We start from the raw sequence: 20,430 nt of genomic DNA, 5'->3' as shown, positions 1-20,430 counted from the left end.
CTGCCATGTCTATGGTTCCCTTTACCCATCACATTGTTTCCTGTTTTGGCTAGTTTAAGCCAAGCCATTTGTGCAGGAGGTGTAGGACACTGGGGGTGCTCAGCAAGTACCTTCCAGCCAACACATCTGCAGGGAGAGCTACCTTCTGCATGAACAACCAACCCTCCAGGAAGCCACCATCTTTCTAGTCAGTAATTCAACTCCCGTATGTCAAGTTTATATTTTCTTTTATGACCTGTGCAATTTGAGTTAAGAACTATTTCCACAAAGATCATTTTTTCCAGTGCTTCCCTAACGTTCATATGCATATTTTTAAATGCAGATTTAGTTCGCACGTGATGCTGGTGCTGCTGTTCATAGACCTCACTTTAATTTCTATTTCCATATTTATGTCTTTCATCTACCTTTAAATGACTGAATGGTATAAAATGAGGCTCTAATTTAATCTCCCGCACCCCTTGACAGACTGGCCTTCCTAAAACTATTCACTGAATGTAGTCTAACACATGCTCAGTCGTGTATGACTCTGAGACCTCATGGACTGTAGCCCTCCCCAGGCTCCTCTGTCCATAGGATTCTCCAGGCAAGAATACTGGAATGGGTTGCCATTTCCTTCTCCAGAGGATCTTTCCAACCAAGGGATCAAACCCATTTCCTGCATTGGCAGGCAGATTCTTTACCACTGAGCCACCAGGGAAGCCCATATTCACTGAATAGTCCATCCTTTTCCCACTAGTCAGTAATGCAGTTTGTCATAATCTTTATTCTGTGTAGAGTCTGGTAGGAAGCTCTGTACTCTGCTCATTGCAATAGCCTATTTTTCTGCCCTGCAATACCATAACTACTTAGCAATCATAGTTACTGTTATAATTACAACAGTTTTATAATAATTTCAAATACCTTTTAGGAAACCTCTTTAAAAAATAAATAAATGTTTAAAGCCAAAATAATGACAATGTTTTGTGGAATTAAAACATGTAGAAGTAAAATGCATAACAAAAAAGGCTTGAGGGGTGAATGTACATGTAGTTATAATGTTCATATACTATACTTGGCGTGGTATAATATTACTTGAAGTTAGCCTGTGGTAAGTTAAAGATGTATCCTGCAAACCTGTAGCAACTACACACATTATAAATATAAAATATAATTAATAAGTCAAGAGATAAAATAGAAATATTAAAAAATACTCAACTAATGCAAAATAATGCATAAAAAGAGGTTAAGAAAAGAACTAAGAACAAATGGGAAATAAGAAAACAAATAAGGTGGTATATTTAAACCTAACCATGTCCATAATCAAGTTAAATGTAAACCATCTAAACACTCCAGAGATTTACAGATTGCATGCAAGAGCAAGGACAGCGTACATATTCTCTTCAGGAATACCACTTCAAATAGAGATGCAGATACATTAAAAGTAAAAATTTGGGGAGTAATACCATAATAATACTTTCTAAAAGAAAGTTGGAGTGGATATATTAAATTAGACAAAGTAGATTTCCAGATGAGAGAATATTACTCAAGATAAAGAGGGCCATTTCATAGTGATAAAGGAATAAATTTATCATGAAGAAATAACAGCCCTAAGCGTTTATGAATCTATGTAACAACAGATTCAAAATACAGGACAGAAATGAAAGAAATGAGAATCTTCTGCAGCCTTCAACTACAGTTATAATTGGAGATTTCAACACTCCTGTTACAACAACTAATACATTGATCAACTGAATGTCATTAAAATTTAAAACTTCTGCTCTTTAAAGTACCTAGTTAAGGGAAATGAATTTGAGAAGTCAGAGAGTAGGAGAAAAATCTTTGCAAAACAGGTATTCAACAAGGGACTCCCACAACTCAGTAGGAAGACAAACCACCCAATATAGAAAAAAATAGGGACAAATTGAAGAAACTTTCACCAAAGAATATACACAGATAGCAAATAAAGACATGATACTCAACATCTTAGAGGAATGCACACTAAAACCACAATGAGAGGGACTTCCCTGGTGGCTCAGTGCTGGAGAATCTGCCTGCCAATTCAAGAGACACGTTCAGTCCCTAATCTGGGAAGATCCCACGTGTCACGGAGCAACCAAGCCCGTGCGCCACAGCTATTAAGCCTGTGCTCTAGAGCCTGGGCAGAGAAGGCGATGGCACCCCACTCCAGTACTCTTGCCTGGAAAATCCCATGGACAAGGGAGCCTGGTGGGCTGCAGTCCATGGGGTCGCTAAGAGTCGGACACGACTGAGCGACTTCACTTTCACTTTCATGCACTGGAGAGGGAAATGGCAACCCACTCCAGTGTTCTTGCCTGGACAATCCCAGGCATGGGGGAGCCTGGTGGGCTGCCATCTATGGGGTCGCACAGAGTTGGACACGACTGAAGTGACTTAGCAGCAGCTAGAGCCTGGGAGCCGCAGCTACTAAGCTCACTTGCCCCATAACCCATGCTCTGCAACAAGACAAATCACCACAGTGAGAAGCCTGCACACTGCAACTAGAGAGTAGCTTTCACTCACCACAACTAGAGAAAAGCCTAAACTGTTTAAAAAAAAAAAAAAAACACCATGAGGTACCACATTGTCACCTCCTGTTTACTAATCACTGGTGAGGAGGAGCGTCCTACCTTAGGGTGATGGAGATGCCTAATCTTAGGACAGGTGAGGTCGCTTAACAGTTTCTCAGTTAGGTGTGCTCACCACCTGTGGGAAGAGAATGCTGCAGGCCAAGTGGGGTTGCGCTTGTTAAGTGACCAGCCAGGGTCACACACCCACCAAAGAACTGACAAAACCAAGTGTTGGTGAGGATGTAGAGCAAGTAGAACTCTCAGACTGCTGGTGGGAAAAGTAACAGGGCACAGCCACTTTGGAAAACAGTGTGGCAGTTTCTCATAAAAGTTAAACATAACCTATCACATGACCCAGCCATTCCATTGCTAGGTATTTACCCAAGAGAAGCAAAAGTGTATTTTTAAATAGACTTGCATCCTAATGTCCACAGCAGCTTTCTTCATTAACATTCCCAAACCAGAAATAACCCAATGTCCATCAACTGATAAGTCATCTAGAAACTGTGGTATTTCCACACAATGAAATATGGCTCAGTGATATGAGGGAAAGAACTAATACAACATGCTGCTGCTGCTGCTAAGTCACTTCAGTCGTGTCCGACTCTGTGTGACCCCATAGACGGCAGCCCACCAGGCTCCCCGGTCCCTGGGATTCTCCAGGCAAGAACACTGGAGTGGGCTGCCATTTCCTTCTCCAATGCATGAAAGTGAAAAGTGAAAGTGAATTCGCTCAGTCGTATCCGACTCTTAGCGACCCCATGGACTGCTGCCTACCAGGCTCCTCCATCCATGGGATTTTCCAGGCAAGAGTACATGAATGAACCTCAAAAGGAAAATACTGTATGATTACATTTATGTGAAATTTTAGAAATGGCAACATTAAAATGACTGAATGCAAACCAGCGGTTGTTAAGACAAGGGTGGAGGTGGAGGACTGGGTACAGAGCAGCATGTTCTAGATCTTGATTAGGGAGGTAATTGCATGAACATAAAAACTCACTGAATTCTGTTAACTGGTGAATTAATTTAAAACATTTGTATGTAATTAAAAAAAATTTTATTTATTTTTGGCTGTGCTGGGTGTTCTTTGCTGAGCACGGGCTTTCTCTAGTTTCAATGCATGGGCTTTTCATTGTGATGGCTTCTCATTGCAGCGGCAGCTTCTTTATTGCAGAGCATGGACTCCAGGGCTTGAGCTTCAGTAGTTGTGGTACTCTGACTTTGCTGCCCTGAACTTCCGGACCAGGAATGGAACCCTTGTCCCCTGCATTGGCAGGCGGATTCTCAACCACTGGACCACCAAGTAAGTTTTATTATATGTAAATTATTCCACAATCAGGCTGATGAGAAAACAAGAAGGAAAAACCCTCAAGGCCTTAGGTTCCTACTGTCAACAAACTACCCCAAGTCAGCTGCAAGCCCTCTGAATTCTTGCTTCCTCTTCTTTAGGGCCTTAAGAATTTCTTTCTATTTCTTGTGATAAATATTTAGCGCATTTCCTCCAGAATGTCTGATGGTTTCTTGCAGGAGTTTAAAAAAATTCTTTCAATATCTTGTCATATTGCTGCAAACAGAAATCTCACTTTTTTTCTTAGTAAAAATTCTCTGGCTTTTAGTGCTTTATATTAGACCTACCTAGTTTTGTGCAAGCTTTTAAAAATATGGTAGTTTCTAAAAATTGCTCACCTTTTTTACTGGGAGAAACTTACTGCATTAAGGCTCAGAAATATTAGTGCTTTAAGTACGGGAAACTATGTTAAAAATTATCAACTTATAAATTCATGCTACATATTATTTTCCACATTTAAATACATTACCAGATACAGCAAGATGATATAACATTTAAATGACTGATGTTAAATTGAAATTAAGATGTCAGATTCAGAAATCAGTAATTATGACGCCCTCCTTTATCTTAATACCCATCCATAATATATAATTCAAATAATTTATACATTTGGGATACTTATTGAATAAATGCTTTTTTTTTTTGGCTATACTGGGTCTTTGTTGCTGCCATGGGCTCTTCTCTAGTTGAGGTAAGCAGAGGCTACTCTCTAGCTGTGGTGTGACAGCTTCTCACTGCAGTGGCTTATTGCAGAGGACAGGCTCTAGGGGCTCAGACTTCAGTAGTTGAGGCATGTGATTTCAGTAGTTGTGGCTGCCAGGCTCTAGAGCATAGGCTCAGCAGCTGTGGTGTATAGGCTTTAGTTGCTCCGCAGCATGTGGGATCTTCCCAGCAGGGATGGAAGCCATGTCTCCTGCAATGGCAGGTGGATTCTTTACCACTGAGCCATCAGGGAAATCCAAGTGCTCTATTCTTAATCTTAAAATGTTGAGTTGAATATTTCATATTAAAATTTTTTTAATCAAATAATTTTTGTGATTTGTGAACTTCAGAGACAAATAAGACATACATACTATACAGTCCCCATTCCTACAAGTATTAGATATAAAAACCATAATCAAATGAGTATGGGTTTTGAAAGATCCCCTCCCACCCCAATAAATCTGCATGTTCTCCGTGTCACTACTGCTGTCTTTTATCACTCTTGGAGTGAGTAGGGTAAGAAACCTGACATTTTCACTAGATGAACTTGGGAATTGTTAAAAAGTAAAAATTAAACCTATAATGTTATTGGATCTCAGAAAGTGTTGTAGTTTGTAAAATTGACAAGGTTCATTTACTTTTTAATGCCTCCCCAAGTGCCTGTCAACGATGTAAAGCTGTAGGAATGAGTAGCATGAAATGCAGCCTCCAAAGTCTTGAAGTTTTATTTTTCAGGGAATGTATTACATGTTAAAACATGACATTACAAAGTGTTAGACTGAAACAAACAAACAAATGTAGAGCCATTTTTTCCAACTTAGTAGTCCTGAGTTATGCCTACAATTTTCATAGAGTTGACATTACTTCTTACTTCACCTTATGAATTCTCAGTGTTTCTATCTGATCTCTTTCCAGATGTATTCAGAGCACAGTATAGGTAGGGCCACACCAGCTGCTGATGCCTTTGTGGGCAGTATAATAAATACCTTTCATCCCACTTAGGGGAGAATTAAGGGGATGGAGTTCGTGAAAATTCTAGTTAACTGCGGGTTTAATTATGTAGCTCCAAATAATCTCACCAGGAGCCCCTCCTTACTTTCTTAAGAACTTCAAGTGGCTGGTTTATGGTTTCAAGCTACTCACCAAATTACCTAAGAGGAAAAAGTTTTCTACTATTTCCAGGAGAGTTAGAAGAATAATAAATAACTTCAATGAAGTCAAATTTGCTTTCTTTTCCCCAAAAATTACATTCTCAAAGTAGTAAGATTCTTTGTAAGTGTAAACGCATGGTGTTCTTGTGAGTTGTTTTCATTAAGTCCTGTGTAAGTGTGTTAGATAAAAGCATGAAAAAATTTGGATTCCAAATTCTACTAGATAATATGACATCTTTTATTATATTTTCAATAGAAATTTATATTTGGCACACTTAATGTATATCAGGAAATTTAAAATGTTTAAAATCTTTTAATTGGTATTCAGGGCTTCCCTGGTGGCTCAGTGGTAAAGAATATGCCTGCCAATGCAGGAGATGCGTGTTCTATCCCTGTCAGGAAGATCCCCTGGAGAAGAAAATGGCAACCCACTACGATATTCTTGCCTGGGAATTCCATGGACAGAGGAGCTTGGCGAGCTACAGTCCATGAGGTCGCAGAGTGGACACAACTTAAGAGCCTAAACAACAACAATTGGTATATGTGTATACTACACAAAGGAGAGAGAGGGGAAAAGAGAGAATGAGAAAAGAAGATAACTTCTCTTTTGTGCAGAAAAGAAGATTCCAAAACCTTTCTTTTAAAAACTGGAATCTGGTTTTTCAAAGGGAAAATAAGATCCTGTGTTTCACGGGAAACCACGTATCTTAATAAAAGGTAAAGTACCAGCATATAAACCACAAGGTGGTGCTACAATTCCACGCCTACAGATACTAAATTTTTAGAAGTTTCATTGATAAAGTGGTTTTTCATAGTCTCTTGGTTTATAACTTTTTGCAACTGAAACAAATAAAGCTAAATGGATTCATTAATTCTAGAAACATTTACTGAAACTACTAAACTCAAAGTTGTATGCTAACTTCAAAAGTTCATAATTTTAAAGTATGATGACTACACATGTCCCTGTATTAGAATAATAAAAGTATTTTTTAGGTTACTTATACTTAGAATTTTAACTTACTATTAATGTTTCACATGTGGGAAATATCAAATTACATTATATAAATATATGAGTAAATAAAATAATTCATCTAGTTATTTAAAATGAATTCCACTTTTCTCTAAGTTCATCTAAGATTATTTTCTCTCTCAAAAAGAACATAACTTCCCATCATTTAAAAAAACAAACAAACAAAAATACTCATTGGGTATCTTGTAATACAGACAGCCACCATCTGTGTCTGAGCTGCTGGTCTTAAAATGTGTTACGGAATAGAGTACTAAAACACTCAACACATTTTCACAACTGTCCATCTTGCTTCCAAACACAAAAGGAGAATCATGCCATGACTTCCTCAACATTAATTGAAAATGTGTTGCTGCCTTTTGACTGCGCATGAAACAGTTGTATTTTTGTTTTATTTAAATTTCAATGAGTATTTTCAACTTTTCATTACAACATATTCGTTAGTACAGATGGCAAGATGGTATGTACGAGAGCCTCCTGGGGACAACATGCAAGTCCCAGGTGGAGCGTTTCCAACAGGATGTAAACCATGGTCCTCAAGCCTGTACTTTAAAAAACATATTATTTAGCACACTGTCAACAAATGTCGACACAAAAATACAGTGCTGGAATGACTTCACGCTCTAAAAGAAGCGTACTGGCACCTCAGCTGTCCTAAGAATAGCAAAACAGTAAAGCAGTATAATCAAAGCACAAAAATATTTAAGTATTTATTCAATATGGAACCAAAAAGCAAATATACCAAATGGAATTCAAATTCTAATAAGAACATTCCAGTGTATTAAAACTGCATAGAGAACTCTTTAAAATATACAACATGTACAGTAGCCAAAGTCCTAGAGAAGTTCATGCAGACAATTCTATAATTAGTGATTTGGACATTTCAGTAACTCTGCAGTTTCTTCAAACCTGAAATATAATACATAAATAATATATTAAGTAAATAACTAATCCATAGCGAGGTGTAGGATTTAGGTTGCTGAAATTATGGTGTTGAGCCTTATATAAACTTCAGTGCCTATTTATGGGTACAAGTACTGCTAATAAGTACACTGTGGCCAGGAGGTAAAGTAAAACAACTAGAGCCAATTTTAAGTCTTTAAATCGTGGAGCATAAGTTATTTCAGCACATTTCAAATTTCAAAAAAAAAAAATTATAGTTTTTTAAAGTAGTAGGCTGCATGATAATCTTACACAATTTCATATTTTATTTCAACTTCTCTTTAAAAAATACATATAATTTATATTTGTATTAGATGAAAGTATCATATTCAGTATTATCATACCAATAACTTTCTGAAAAAGACTAGCAACACTTTAACAATACTTTTATGTCCCCAAACCATTCATCTACATACATAACTTAATAGTTTGACAAAGTAGTTATCAAAAATTGATAATTTCTTGATTAACTATTAATATTAACCAAAAATATCACCGCACTCTTTAATCTGCAATTAATTTCATTAACAATGTTTTACATCGATTGTTGGAAACAAAAACAGTGACTCATCTCACAAACACATAACTGTAGATGGATTTATTATTCACTGGAGTCTTGAAGGAAATTCCACACCTGATTGAGAGACCTTCAAGGTTTGAAACACACATGTACATTCTTTATGTACTGTAATCCAACACAATTCCCTATAGAGAAATGAATCTCTGTTGCCCTTTTTTTGGTTACTTACATTTTTTTCATCCTTTCCATTTTCTGCATTGTTGTTTCCTTTAATTTAAAAAGCAACAAATTTAGGCGATTTCTCAAAGCAAATCATAATCCAAGATGGACCGTGAACATATAAAACACAGTCTAAAACACTGCACTAAGTACTGTTTATTTATCACAAAGAATTTTTATGAAATTAAGATTTATAGTTTCACTATTTTTCTTGCCAATGGCATCTACAACTAAATCTAATGCTTACTTTTTCTGACATCACAAAGGAAATCATGTAAGTGGTTGCCAGATTCTTCTTACCTCTGAGATCTCTTTCAAACCACAGTAATTAACAGTTGAGGTTCTGGGAGTTGAATCTGATGACACTGTACTATAACCAGAAGACAAAGGAATATTTGCATGCCTTTCCTCTTTGCTTTTTCTATCTGTGGAGAAATTAATTTTTAGATTACCTTTTCCTTTCATGGAGAGTCAAATATCTAAAATATTATGTATAGAGGGAAGGAAAATAAACATCTCAATATAAAATGGCTACTGGTATAGGTCTAGATGAGTCCTTAATATTCTTTTAGGATAATGACCTGCACATGAAGATCTAGATGTTAAAAATTGGCCAATAAAAATCAAGGAAAGCAATATCTTTATAATTATCTTTATCATGATAGCAATCAACTGAATATACAGGTTAATGTATTTTTAAATATAGGCTACTGACCCATGAATTTTCTTTTCTTAAAACAGTGGCAATTATTACTAAAACTGACTGTATATACTTCCTAAAAATCAAGAAACATTCTACCCTTAGTTGATATGTATGGGAAAAATTGCTTAAAATTCAGGGTTCAGAGATTTATTTCTCTCTATAACTGAATAACTTTCCTTTTCCAGTATCCTGATATTATTCATTCAGCAAAATGATGGCAAGTCTTTCCTACAACTGAATCAATTACAGAACATCACAGAAAAGACAAGTTTCTGTCCAATCAACCCCATAAGCCCTGCATTTTTAGTCATGGTACATTTGCAAAAACAAAGCAAAAAAAAAAAAAATCAGGTACCCACTTAAACTATCGTACACAGTTTACCATAAGCCTACACAGACAGTCTTTGTATTGTGGAACAGAGTATTACCACATGAGAACCTTAGTCTCTCATCAAGCCACAGTCTCTTGCCTGTTGGCTCCGTTCCTCTACTCACTCATCAGCATGAACTTCACAGAAACCACCCCCAACCCAACATGATTCTAAGACCAGATTGGTGAACTGCTGCTCTCAGCATCAAAAGAAGTCAAACCCTCTTCTTCCAGGCAGCATGTATAGATAAGATATAATGCATAAACTTCATAAATTTGACTCTTAATTGATCAGGGTCAGACTAAAAATTTTTTGAGACAAGTATTCACCTCATTCCTAATCTATAATCCATGTCAGACAGTAGTCTGTCTGCTCATCACTCTGAGTCCTAGCGCAGGTCTTAAACTTGGTTATGTGTTTAACTAAGGGGTTAATAGCATGTGCTGCAATATGTTATTTAAAAAGTTTAAGCCCAAACAGGCAACATCGAACTTGGCAAAGACAATGTTTGCAAATAGCAGGCATTCAGTATTCTTGCAATGCATGAAAACTTGATTTCTACCACAAATATTTACTGGGGACAAAAATACAGACATTATGCTGGACAGACCATAAGATAAAGTTCTTGCTCTCAAGGGTCTTGGAACTGAGCTTAGAAATTTGTTGAGTAATGAATGATAAAGAGAAAAAAAGTCAACTTTTACCAAATCTGAAACTTGTAGTCTATAATAAATTTAGTGCCAGAAACAGCATCTCTAATAACTGTACCTAATAACCTAAATATTGAAATTGTTCTCTGTGAAATGAAACTGGCATGTACACTTAAGTATGCAGTGCTGATAAGAAAATGTCAGAGCTAATTTGCCTCCATTCAAACACGTCCAATCATTCAGTAGCTATGTGGCTTTTGGCAGTTAAATATTTAATCTCTCTTCCTCATCTGTAAAATATGGATAATAAAGCACTTGTATTGTCCTGAAAATTAAATTTTTATTACTACAGCTTCATTATGAATTCTCAGTTGGAAAAATATCTCTTCTGCAAATATGATTTAATTATAACATGAGACAAAATTTAGACCTTTGTCTTTTCAAAAAGTTTAAGAATCAAAAAAAAAAAAAAAAAAGCTATCACTGAAAAGCAGCTTAGAAACCTTATCCCTGCTGTTCAGTCACAATGGAAATGCCAGTAGCCAAAGAAGGGACATGGAGATTTGCCCTAATTTTAGGTCCTTCACATTCTATCATCATCAGTGAACTGTTGAAATATAAGAGGTTTGTAACACATTACAGGTTACTGAAAAATGTGTTTTTTTTTGTTTTGTTTTACATATATTATTCACATATGTGAAAGTTATGATGTGTTAGGCACTCAGCTGTGTCCAACTCTTTGTGATCCCATGGACTGTAGCTGCCAGGCTCCTCTGTCCATGGGATTTTCCAGGCAAGAATACTACAGTGGGTTGCCATGCCCTTGTCCAGGGGATCTTCTGAACCCGGGATTAAACACCCAGGTCTCCTGCATTGCAGGCTGATTCTTTACCATCTGAGCCACCAGGGAAGCCATTCCTGGTGAAAGTTACTGCTTAAGTTTAAATGAGAAACTACAGAGGTCCATTTATTATTCTAAAGCACTTTGCAAATAAAAGAATAAAATGCCTCTACAAGTTTGCAATTTTGTACATTGGAATTTATTCCACTGCGATATGTAAGTTGGCTTTTCTAGCAACTCTTAACTTATCTATAAGTTCAGTATTTTCTTTCTTCTTAGGAGTTTTGCAATTTCTAAAAAAATAAGGTTCCAGGGATTAAAATAATCGAATACTATAAAAACATTTTTGTAAAATCTCCTAATCATATCACCAATTCCAATACACCAAGAGCTCACCTGGATTGAGACTGTCCATGTCGCTACTGGAAGAATAGTCTTCACTCATCTCATTAAACTGTATATATTCATCATTCTAAAATAACACAATTTAGCATTTAGAATAAAATGAAAAGATATATTCTCAATTTATATTCTTACTGCTAAGCATAACATATATAGATGACATAAAAATGCTTAGATACTTTTATTTACAAGCAAAACATAAATATCTCTACATATAAAATTGATCTTTCAAATGTGGAAGGAGATAGAAACCTTGAATCTACTTTTTAAGAAGGAAAGATAGACTAGGACCAGAAGTTGATACAAGTTCATCAGATTATCTTACTGGATGAAGGGAAAAGCGGTAGTCACAACAGGCACCACCAAACGGGCTGTGTCCAACTAGGACTTCATTCCAACTAAACACTTCCCAAGACCCAAAATAGTCTCTTACTTAGCATCCCAAAGAACACACACATAATAATGAATAAAAGTACTTTATTATCTGAGATACTCTGTAAAAGCAAAGGAAAGAAAATACCTTTTTAGATAAAAGCATTTCTGTTTCAAGTAGAGTGACACGACTCAGAAGATTAGCCCAGGTTTTTTCATTCACCAGCACTTTCCCTTTCATTTTTTCTTCCAAAGATTCTAATCTACTCTCTATGCAAGTCAGTTTCTTAAGCTTTTCTTGGCATTCAGCAAGCATAGACTGTAATGCAGTAACCTCAGGATTGACTGTTATATCCTAAAATGATAGAACAGTATCAGTTAGGAAAATAAAACTGTAACTAACTAGCTTCTTATAATTAGGAAAACTAAGAGGAAATGACCAACAAATGAAAGTACACTGAGATTGTTCCCTTTGCTGTAAACAGGAAATAAGCCTAATGGATATCTGGTGGCTTTTACATGTCAACTATATACCAAGATGTAAGTCACAAGGCATAAAAGACAGAAAAAGAAGTTTAACAGAAGCAGTAATGACCAGACACTGTAACAGGGGTCTGCGACTACAAAGTAATACAAATAATACTCATGGAGAGAGAGGGAAAGAGGGCACAGAGGACAGCAAGGGTCCCAAGAGGAAAATGAAAGGGCTGTAGTGCATCACGTTTTTCCATTCATCAATATAGGCAGGAGGTGGAAAAGAACCTTCCCTACAAAGCAGTCTGAGTCTCTCACTAGATTGTAAAGCTTGAAGAAGTCCTATGTCTTATTCATCTTTGCATCATCTCTCCTAGTACCCTAAACATGAGGAGCAAATAATATCTTTTTAATTATATTCAGTAAGACTTAGTGATTCTTAAGTAATGGTAACATGCCATGATCAATAGTTTAAAAGACTAGAAATGTTACAAAGGTTAGACGCTTAAATAATTATATACATCAAAGCAAGACATCCATCTGTTCAAGAAGCTCCAAATTCTTACTTCTTGCTCACAGTTAATGTCAGGAACCTGTAATTCAGGAATTGTTATTTCAGCAGCCTTTATGTCACAAACATCAAATGCTTCGTTAACATCTGTAACTGTATCTTCAGGAATGTTAGCACCATCTTCATTGTACAGGTGTCGGATCACCACAGCTTTCTTCTGCATAGAGAAAAACACATCAGAGATGCTTTCATGCTCTCTTCCACAATTATGTTAAACACACACATAGTAATTTTTCAAAACAAACATCCTATTTTCCATTTAAGATTTATAGAAGTATAAATTAACATATATGCATACACCAAATATTACAAATTTATTAATATTTTATATGTGATGATAAAGTGTGGTCATGATTTTTAAAAAGCATTTTTATACTTTACAAAATATTGAAATAATCTATTCAGTGACGTCTGTGACTTGTTTCAAAAGGTTTCATTTGGGGGAAAAGATGTTGAGAAAAGTGATTACAATTAAGATAAAAGAAGATTAGCAAAGAGTTGACAAATTGCTGAAACTCTGAATGGATACTTTGGTAAGTGTTTGAGACGGTCCGTGGGCTCCAAAATCACTACAGATGGTGACTGCAGCCATGAAATTAAAAGACGCTTACTCCTTGGAAGGAAAGTTATGACCAACCTAGATAGCATATTCAAAAGCAGAGACATTACTTTGCCAACAAAGGTTCGTCTAGTCAAGGCTATGGTTTTTCCTGTGGTCATGTATGGATGTGAGAGTTGGACTGTGATGAAGGCTGAGCGCCGAAGAACTGATGCTTTTGAACTGTGGTGTTGGAGAAGACTCTTGAGAGTCCCTTGGACTGCAAGGAGATCCAACCAGTCCATTCTGAAGGAGATCAGCCCTGGGATTTCTTTGGAAGGAATGATGCTAAAGCTGAAACTCCAGTACTTTGGCCACCTCATGCAAAGAGTTGACTCATTGGAAAAGACTCTGATGCTGGGAGGGATTGGAGGCAGGAGGAGAAGGGGACGACAGAGGATAAGATGGCTGGATGGCATCACTGACTCGATGGACGTGAGTCTCAGTGAACTCCGGGAGTTAGTGATGGACAGGGAGGCCTGGCGTGCTACAATTCATGGGGTCACAAAGAGTCGGACACGACTGAGTGACTGATCTTATCTGATCTGATAAGAGGAAGCTGTTTTTAAAAGGTTAACACACTATTCATGTATACAGATAATTGAGCTGGCTTTATGAGTAGGACTCATTGCAATGTTTTTTTCTATTAACTAAACCACAAAACATCAGACCCTCAATAACAATTACAAAGGTAAAGTTTTGAGAGGAAGGCTTTAGGTGAAACTGCATTTATGCAGGACTCTTCTGCCTACTTCCTTTCCTACAATCTGCATATGTACAATGAAAACTCAGCATACGTGACACAGAAGTCACAACTAGCACTCCAGAAAAGCATGGGAGGAGACAATTTGCTTTAGCACTGACTCAGCTTCTCATGTAAACCAGTGTACTTACTGACTCCAACTTCTCTAGATTGGAAGAATTTTAATTCCTACCCAAATTTCTGATAATTTTGATATAATTGATAAAACTTTGATGGATAACAAAAAGAAATTTTAAGAAAATTAAAAACAAGTCTAATGTCTTAAAATTTTATCTTTTTCTGTTAAGACAATTTAGATCATTCCTCAGCCCCACACTGAAATAGAAGATTGAAAAATGTATTCAGTTATATCAACTGAGAGGAGAAGGCAGTGGCACCCCACTCCAGTACTCTTGCCTGGAAAATCCCATGGACGGAGGAGCCTGGTAGGCTGCAGTCTATGGGGTCGCTAAGAGTCGGACACGACTGACTTCACTTTCTCTTTTCACTTTCATGCATTGGAGAAGGAAATGGCAACCTACTCTGGTGTTCTAGCCTGGAGAATCCCAGGGACGGGGGAGCCTGGTGGGCTGCTGTCTATGGGGTCACACAGAGTCGGACACGACTGAAGTGACTTAGCATAGCACAGCATATCAACTGAGATTCATTAAGTCCTTACAGTGTACCTAATACTGTGCTAAAAAAGCACAATGAAGATTTGAAAAATTCCAGAATAAGAAATTCCTTGGTTAGATAAATTCTAGTTGGGAATGGATTCAGGACAGTTTCATTTGTTTTCACAGTGCCCTCATTACCTGAGACAGAACAGGCACAGTTTTCTTTTTAAGTTACTGACATAGGAGCCTTTTTCTTATAGTTAAGTGTCACTACATTTTATAATGGAGTAAAGTATAAATAAATTCACAGCTTGTTTATATAACTCATATTATGAATTGGGGAAAAATAATTCCCTGAATCTTACTTCAGCTAAAATATACTCAAATCCTGTATGTAATGACACACTGATTATTTGTCTGGTAGTCTATCCTTCAGTCTCGATGGGTTTACCCCATGTGGAAGACAGCTGAAAGCATATTTACCATTATAAAATAATATTATGGCTTCATTTTCCCTTCGGAGAAGGCAATGGCAACCCACTCCAGTATTCTTATCTAGAAAATCCCATGAATGGAGGAGTCTGGTAGGCTGCAGTCCATGGCGTCGCTGGGAGTCGGACACGACTGAGTGACTTCAATTTCACTTTTCACTTTCATGCATTGGAGAAGGAAATGGCAACCCACTCCAGTGTTCTTGCCTGGAGAATCCCAGGAACAGGGGAGCCTGGTGGGCTGCCGTCTATGGGGTTGCACAGAGTCGGACACGACTGGAGTGACTTAGCAGCAGCAGTAGCAGCATTTTCCCTTGGAGATAGAAAAACTATCCCTAAATGCATTGAACTCATTCAGCCACAGCTTCTTGAAGCAGACAAGGGCAGGGCAAGTATCGACCAACAAACAGAAAATATTCAAGACACTATCCCCAAACCCGATTATACATTTAAGGACTATCAACCATTGGCTAACCTACATTCCTGGTACAGAAATATGAATGTATATAAATCAAGACCTAGAACTAAAGCAGAGGCCTTTAGGAAGATTAGATACATAATTAAGAGTAAATTTTCACAATCACAAGAGGCAGAATTAGGGATTAGAAATATACAGTGTTCAACTGTACATTTCTACCCTCTTCTAAATTTAGGAATGTTCCCAGATGATACATAATATGTATTGCGAAAAATCCTTACACTCTAATGTCTGAGCAGAATGTTTTTCTAGATGTTAGACAGAAAAGTGAACCTTGTGTGTTGGATCAATTAGGCAGGTAATTCTTAACACTAATGCGACATACTGTCTTTGTACTGTCCCACCTTTCCTGAAGTCACAAATCTGCCGGTGACATCAATGCCCACAGGTTCAGTAGATGTCTTCTCAGTACTTGAACAAGGTTCTGACTTAGCAGAACTGGTCTTTTTTCTTTGTTGTGATGGAGTCTAAAAAGAAAAGGTATTAAGACTTCATAAACTATGTGCTTCCCTGGTGGCTCAGAGGTTAAAGCATCTGCCTGGAATGCGGGAGACCCAGGTTTGATCCTTGGGTCGGGAAGATCCCTTGGAGAAGAAAATGGCAACCCACTTCAGTACTCTTGCCTGGAGAATCCCATGGAGGGAGAAGCCTGGTAGGCTACAGTCCATGGGGTCGCAAAGAGTCGGACACGACTGAGCGACTTCACTTTCTTTCTAAACTATGTGGGAAGGTAGCATGTATATATTAAATTCCTCTGTCATTTAAATATTCATGAAATGTGACTGCCAAATACTGCAAGTCTAATGAGACCACATGCTTTTTGAAATCTACAAGTGATGAAAATGTGTTATGTTAGTTTGTTATAGTTTAGGACTAGTAGCTCCAAGTCACAAATGTGTCAAAACAAGTGACTTGTATTTAAAGCAAACATCAGGCACTGTAAGGCCACTCAGATCTGTGAGTAGCACAGTAATTGGACTGTGCATTAATTTGCTGACTAGGTATTGATTTTATATATTAAAATATAGCCACTTAACATAAGTTATAATCTATTAATAAAATTACCTTCTCAAGACTACTTAACTCCTTGTGTTTCTTCATCACACAATTCAAAATATCACATATAATTTGGATTTTCCATTCTGCAAATCCACACTGGATAAACTGCTTTTTTGTCAAGATTGGTTTATAATTAAATTGATCACGAAGAAGCTGTAAAGAGGAAATAACAGACCAGCATAAAGGTTGGGAACAATTTCTTTCAAAAGTCTAAAATGGTAAGTGACCAGGGATGTACTACCATTTTTAAGAGATGGGGGAGGATTAAGCCACTATAGAAAGGGCACTAAAGAGATTTGTAGGGGTGCTATGAGATCTGATCAAGTAGGAAATAGGCAGAAAACAGGTAGCTAGGAATGTACCAGATAGCTATCCAGAAAGATGGAAAAGATAATCATCAAAAGTTTTAAATATTCTCATAGGAACTAGAAAAACTCCTTTGCTTGCTAATACCAGGTATCAGAAAACCATAGTTCTCTTTGTTTATAGAAATTATGACAATTTTTAGACAAGTCAGTAGGCTACTCAGTTTCAATTTCTCGTGTGTAAAACGAAAGAAACAGATTAAAACAGTAATTTCCAAAATCTCTTCTGTGTAACCTCAGATTTCCTAGAAGTCCTTTCAGACTTCCATGGATGCTTTCTGAGGTAAGAGGCAAAGAAAGGGAAGATTAAACCGAGACTACATATAAAAGCTACCATCTCATCAAACTCTTAAAAAAGAAAAAAAAAGCAGATTTGATTTGATAAATTGGCTTTTACTATTTTTCTAAGGTTACATAAACCACACTATGTAAATAAAATTAATCATACAAAGAAGGGCTTTGAAAAATCAAACAGATTAAGTTCAGGATACATGTAGTACAAGTGTAGATGCCAAAGTAGATAATAAGACATAGTTTCAGATCTCAAGGAACACAAGTTGTTCTAACATAAGTTGCAGTTCCTTCTTACAAACAACTAAATTAATGAATTAACTCACAATTCTATGAACCACAAATTTTACTTAATAAAACTACATTCACTCTAACTTCTGCCAATATACCAAATTTTACTAAAAACAGATATAAAATAGACAAATGATAATCAATGATAAATGTTTACCAGTCATATTTATTAGAGTATGAAACATAGAAGCAAACAAATTGCATCTTGATTGTAACAGAGACTGCATTTACATAAGATAAATACATATGAAAATACTGTCAACTATATATGTATATTTTTGAGATTAGTTGTTTGTCAATTGCTTCATTTGCTATTATTTTCTCCCATTCTGAAGGCTGTCTTTTCACCTTGCTAATAGTTTCCTTTGTTGTGCGGAAGCTTTTAAGTTTAATTAGGTCCCATTTGTTTATTTTTGCTTTTATTTCCAATATTCTGGGAGGTGGGTCATAGAGGATCCTGCTGTGATGTATGTCGGGGAGTGTTTTGCCTATGTTCTCCTCTAGGAGTTTTATAGTTTCTGGTCTTACGTTTAGATCTTTAATTCATTTTGAGTTTATTTTTGTGTATGGTGTTAGAAAGTGTTCTAGTTTCATTCTTTTACAAGTGGTTGACCAGTTTTCCCAGCACCACTTGTTAAAGAGATTGTCTTTAATCCATTGTATATTCTTGCCTCCTTTGTCAAAGATAAGGTGTCCATATGTGCGTGGATTTATCTCTGGGCTTTCTATTTTGTTCCATTGATCAATATTTCTGTCTTTGTGCCAGTACCATACTGTCTTGATAACTGTGGCTTTGTAGTAGAGCCTGAAGTCAGGCAGGTTGATTCCTCCAGTTCCATTCTTCTTTCTCAAGATCGCTTTGGCTATTCGAGGTTTTTTGTATTTCCATACAAATTGTGAAATTATTTGTTCTAGCTCTGTGAAGAATACCGTTGGTAGCTTGATAGGGATTACATTGAATCTATAAATTGCTTTGGGTAGTATACTCATTTTCACTATATTGATTCTTCCAATCCATGGACATGGTATATTTCTCCATCTATTAGTGTCCTCTTTGATTTCTTTCACCAGTGCTTTATAGTTTTCTATATATAGGTCCTTAGTTTCTTTAGGTAGATATATCCAGAAAAATAAATGACCCAATCAAAAAATAGGCCAAAGAACTAAATAGACATTTCTCCAAAGAAGACATACAGATGGCTAACAAACACATGAAAAGATGCTCAACATCACTCATTATCAGAGAAATGCAAATCAAAACCACTATGAGGTACCATTTCACACCAGTCAGAATGGCTGCGATCCAAAAGTCTATAAGCAATAAATGCTGGAGAGGGTGTGGAGAAAAGGGAACCCTCTTACACTGTTGGTGGAATGCAAACTAGTACAGCCACTATGGAGAACAGTGTGGAGATTCCTGAAAAAACTGGAAATAGAACTGCCTTATGATCCAGCAATCCCACTGCTGGGCATACACACTGAGGAAACCAGAAGGGAAAGAGACACGTGTACCCCAATGTTCATCGCAGCACTGTTTATAATAGCCAGGACATGGAAGCAACCTAGATGTCCATCAGCAGATGAATGGATAAGAAAGCTGTGGTACATATACACAATGGAGTATTACTCAGCCATTAAAAAGAATACATTTGAATCAGTTCTAATGAGGTGGATGAAACTGGAGCCTATTATAAAGAGTGAAGTAAGCCAGAAAGAAAAACACCAATACAGTATACTAACGCATATATATGGAATTTAGAAAGATGCTAACAATAACCCTGTGTACGAGACAGCAAAAGAGACACTGAGGTATAGAACAGTCTTACGGACTCTGTGGGAGAGGGAGAGGGTGGGAAGATTTGGGAGTATGGCATTGAAACATGTATAATATCATGTAAGAAACAAGTCGCCAGTCCAGGTTCGATGCACGATACTGGATGCTTGGGGCTGGTGCGCTGGGACGACCCAGAGGGGTGGTATGGGGAGGGAGGAGGGAGGAGGGTTCGGGATGGGGAACACATGTATACCTGTAGCGGGTTCATTTCGATATTTGGCAAAACTAATACAATATTGTAAAGTTTAAAATAAAATTTTTAAAAAAAAAGGAAAAAAAAAGAAACTATATATGTAAGGAGTTATAAAAATATGGATCTAAAAAAACCATTTGATGACTTCTAAAAGAATTATTATTTCATAAACTCAAAATACCTTATAGACAGTATCTATGAAGCGCAAGTCATTCTTTGCTAGGAGCTCAATGTTGGAGTCGACCAGAAGTTCTGCTACATAGGGTGAGTATGAGGTAAGGGAATAGCTGATGATGGGCAGAGAGGCTGCTGTATCTCCCTTTACCAAACTGTATGGAAAAAAAGAAGAAAGATTTTTAATATGCTTAATTCCACAATGAAAAGCTGTTAAAAACTCATAATTTAACATAACAGCCATTAATAATTAGGGGATGCATGAGACCGTTCAGATTCTACCCCCTACTCTAAACCAGTGCAGCCAAATTACTATGAAACAAAAACTCTTCAGCATCAATACCAACAGTCTGTTTATCACAATACTTATTGATTTTCCAAAGACTAGCCTTACTTGATCAGTCTATTTTCTCCTACCAATACAGCAAATGTAC

At 36.9% G+C, this 20,430-nt stretch overlaps 1 protein-coding gene across 14 annotated transcripts in view; it reads right to left on the bottom strand.

Moving 5' to 3' along the window:
* Positions 1-20,430, bottom strand: part of CEP44 (centrosomal protein 44) — a 39,053-nt gene that overhangs the window by 7,484 nt on the left and 11,139 nt on the right. For 9 of the 14 annotated variants that reach the window (XM_059889019.1, XM_005209800.5, XM_005209801.5 and 6 more), the window contains 8 exons: positions 20,004-20,151; positions 16,855-17,001; positions 16,134-16,256; positions 12,859-13,020; positions 11,967-12,173; positions 11,441-11,516; positions 8,780-8,904; positions 8,490-8,527 (listed from right to left, as the gene is read on the bottom strand). In XM_059889019.1, the coding sequence (XP_059745002.1) occupies positions 8,490-8,527; positions 8,780-8,904; positions 11,441-11,516; positions 11,967-12,173; positions 12,859-13,020; positions 16,134-16,256; positions 16,855-17,001; positions 20,004-20,151 (1,026 nt within the window). 14 annotated transcript variants of the gene reach the window in all.

The sequence above is a fragment of the Bos taurus genome, chromosome 8 (assembly GCF_002263795.3).
Source record: "Bos taurus isolate L1 Dominette 01449 registration number 42190680 breed Hereford chromosome 8, ARS-UCD2.0, whole genome shotgun sequence".
NCBI lineage: Eukaryota > Metazoa > Chordata > Mammalia > Artiodactyla > Bovidae > Bos > Bos taurus.
Note: the sequence above shows the minus strand (reverse complement) of the source record. Positions and strands in the feature narration are given on the sequence as shown.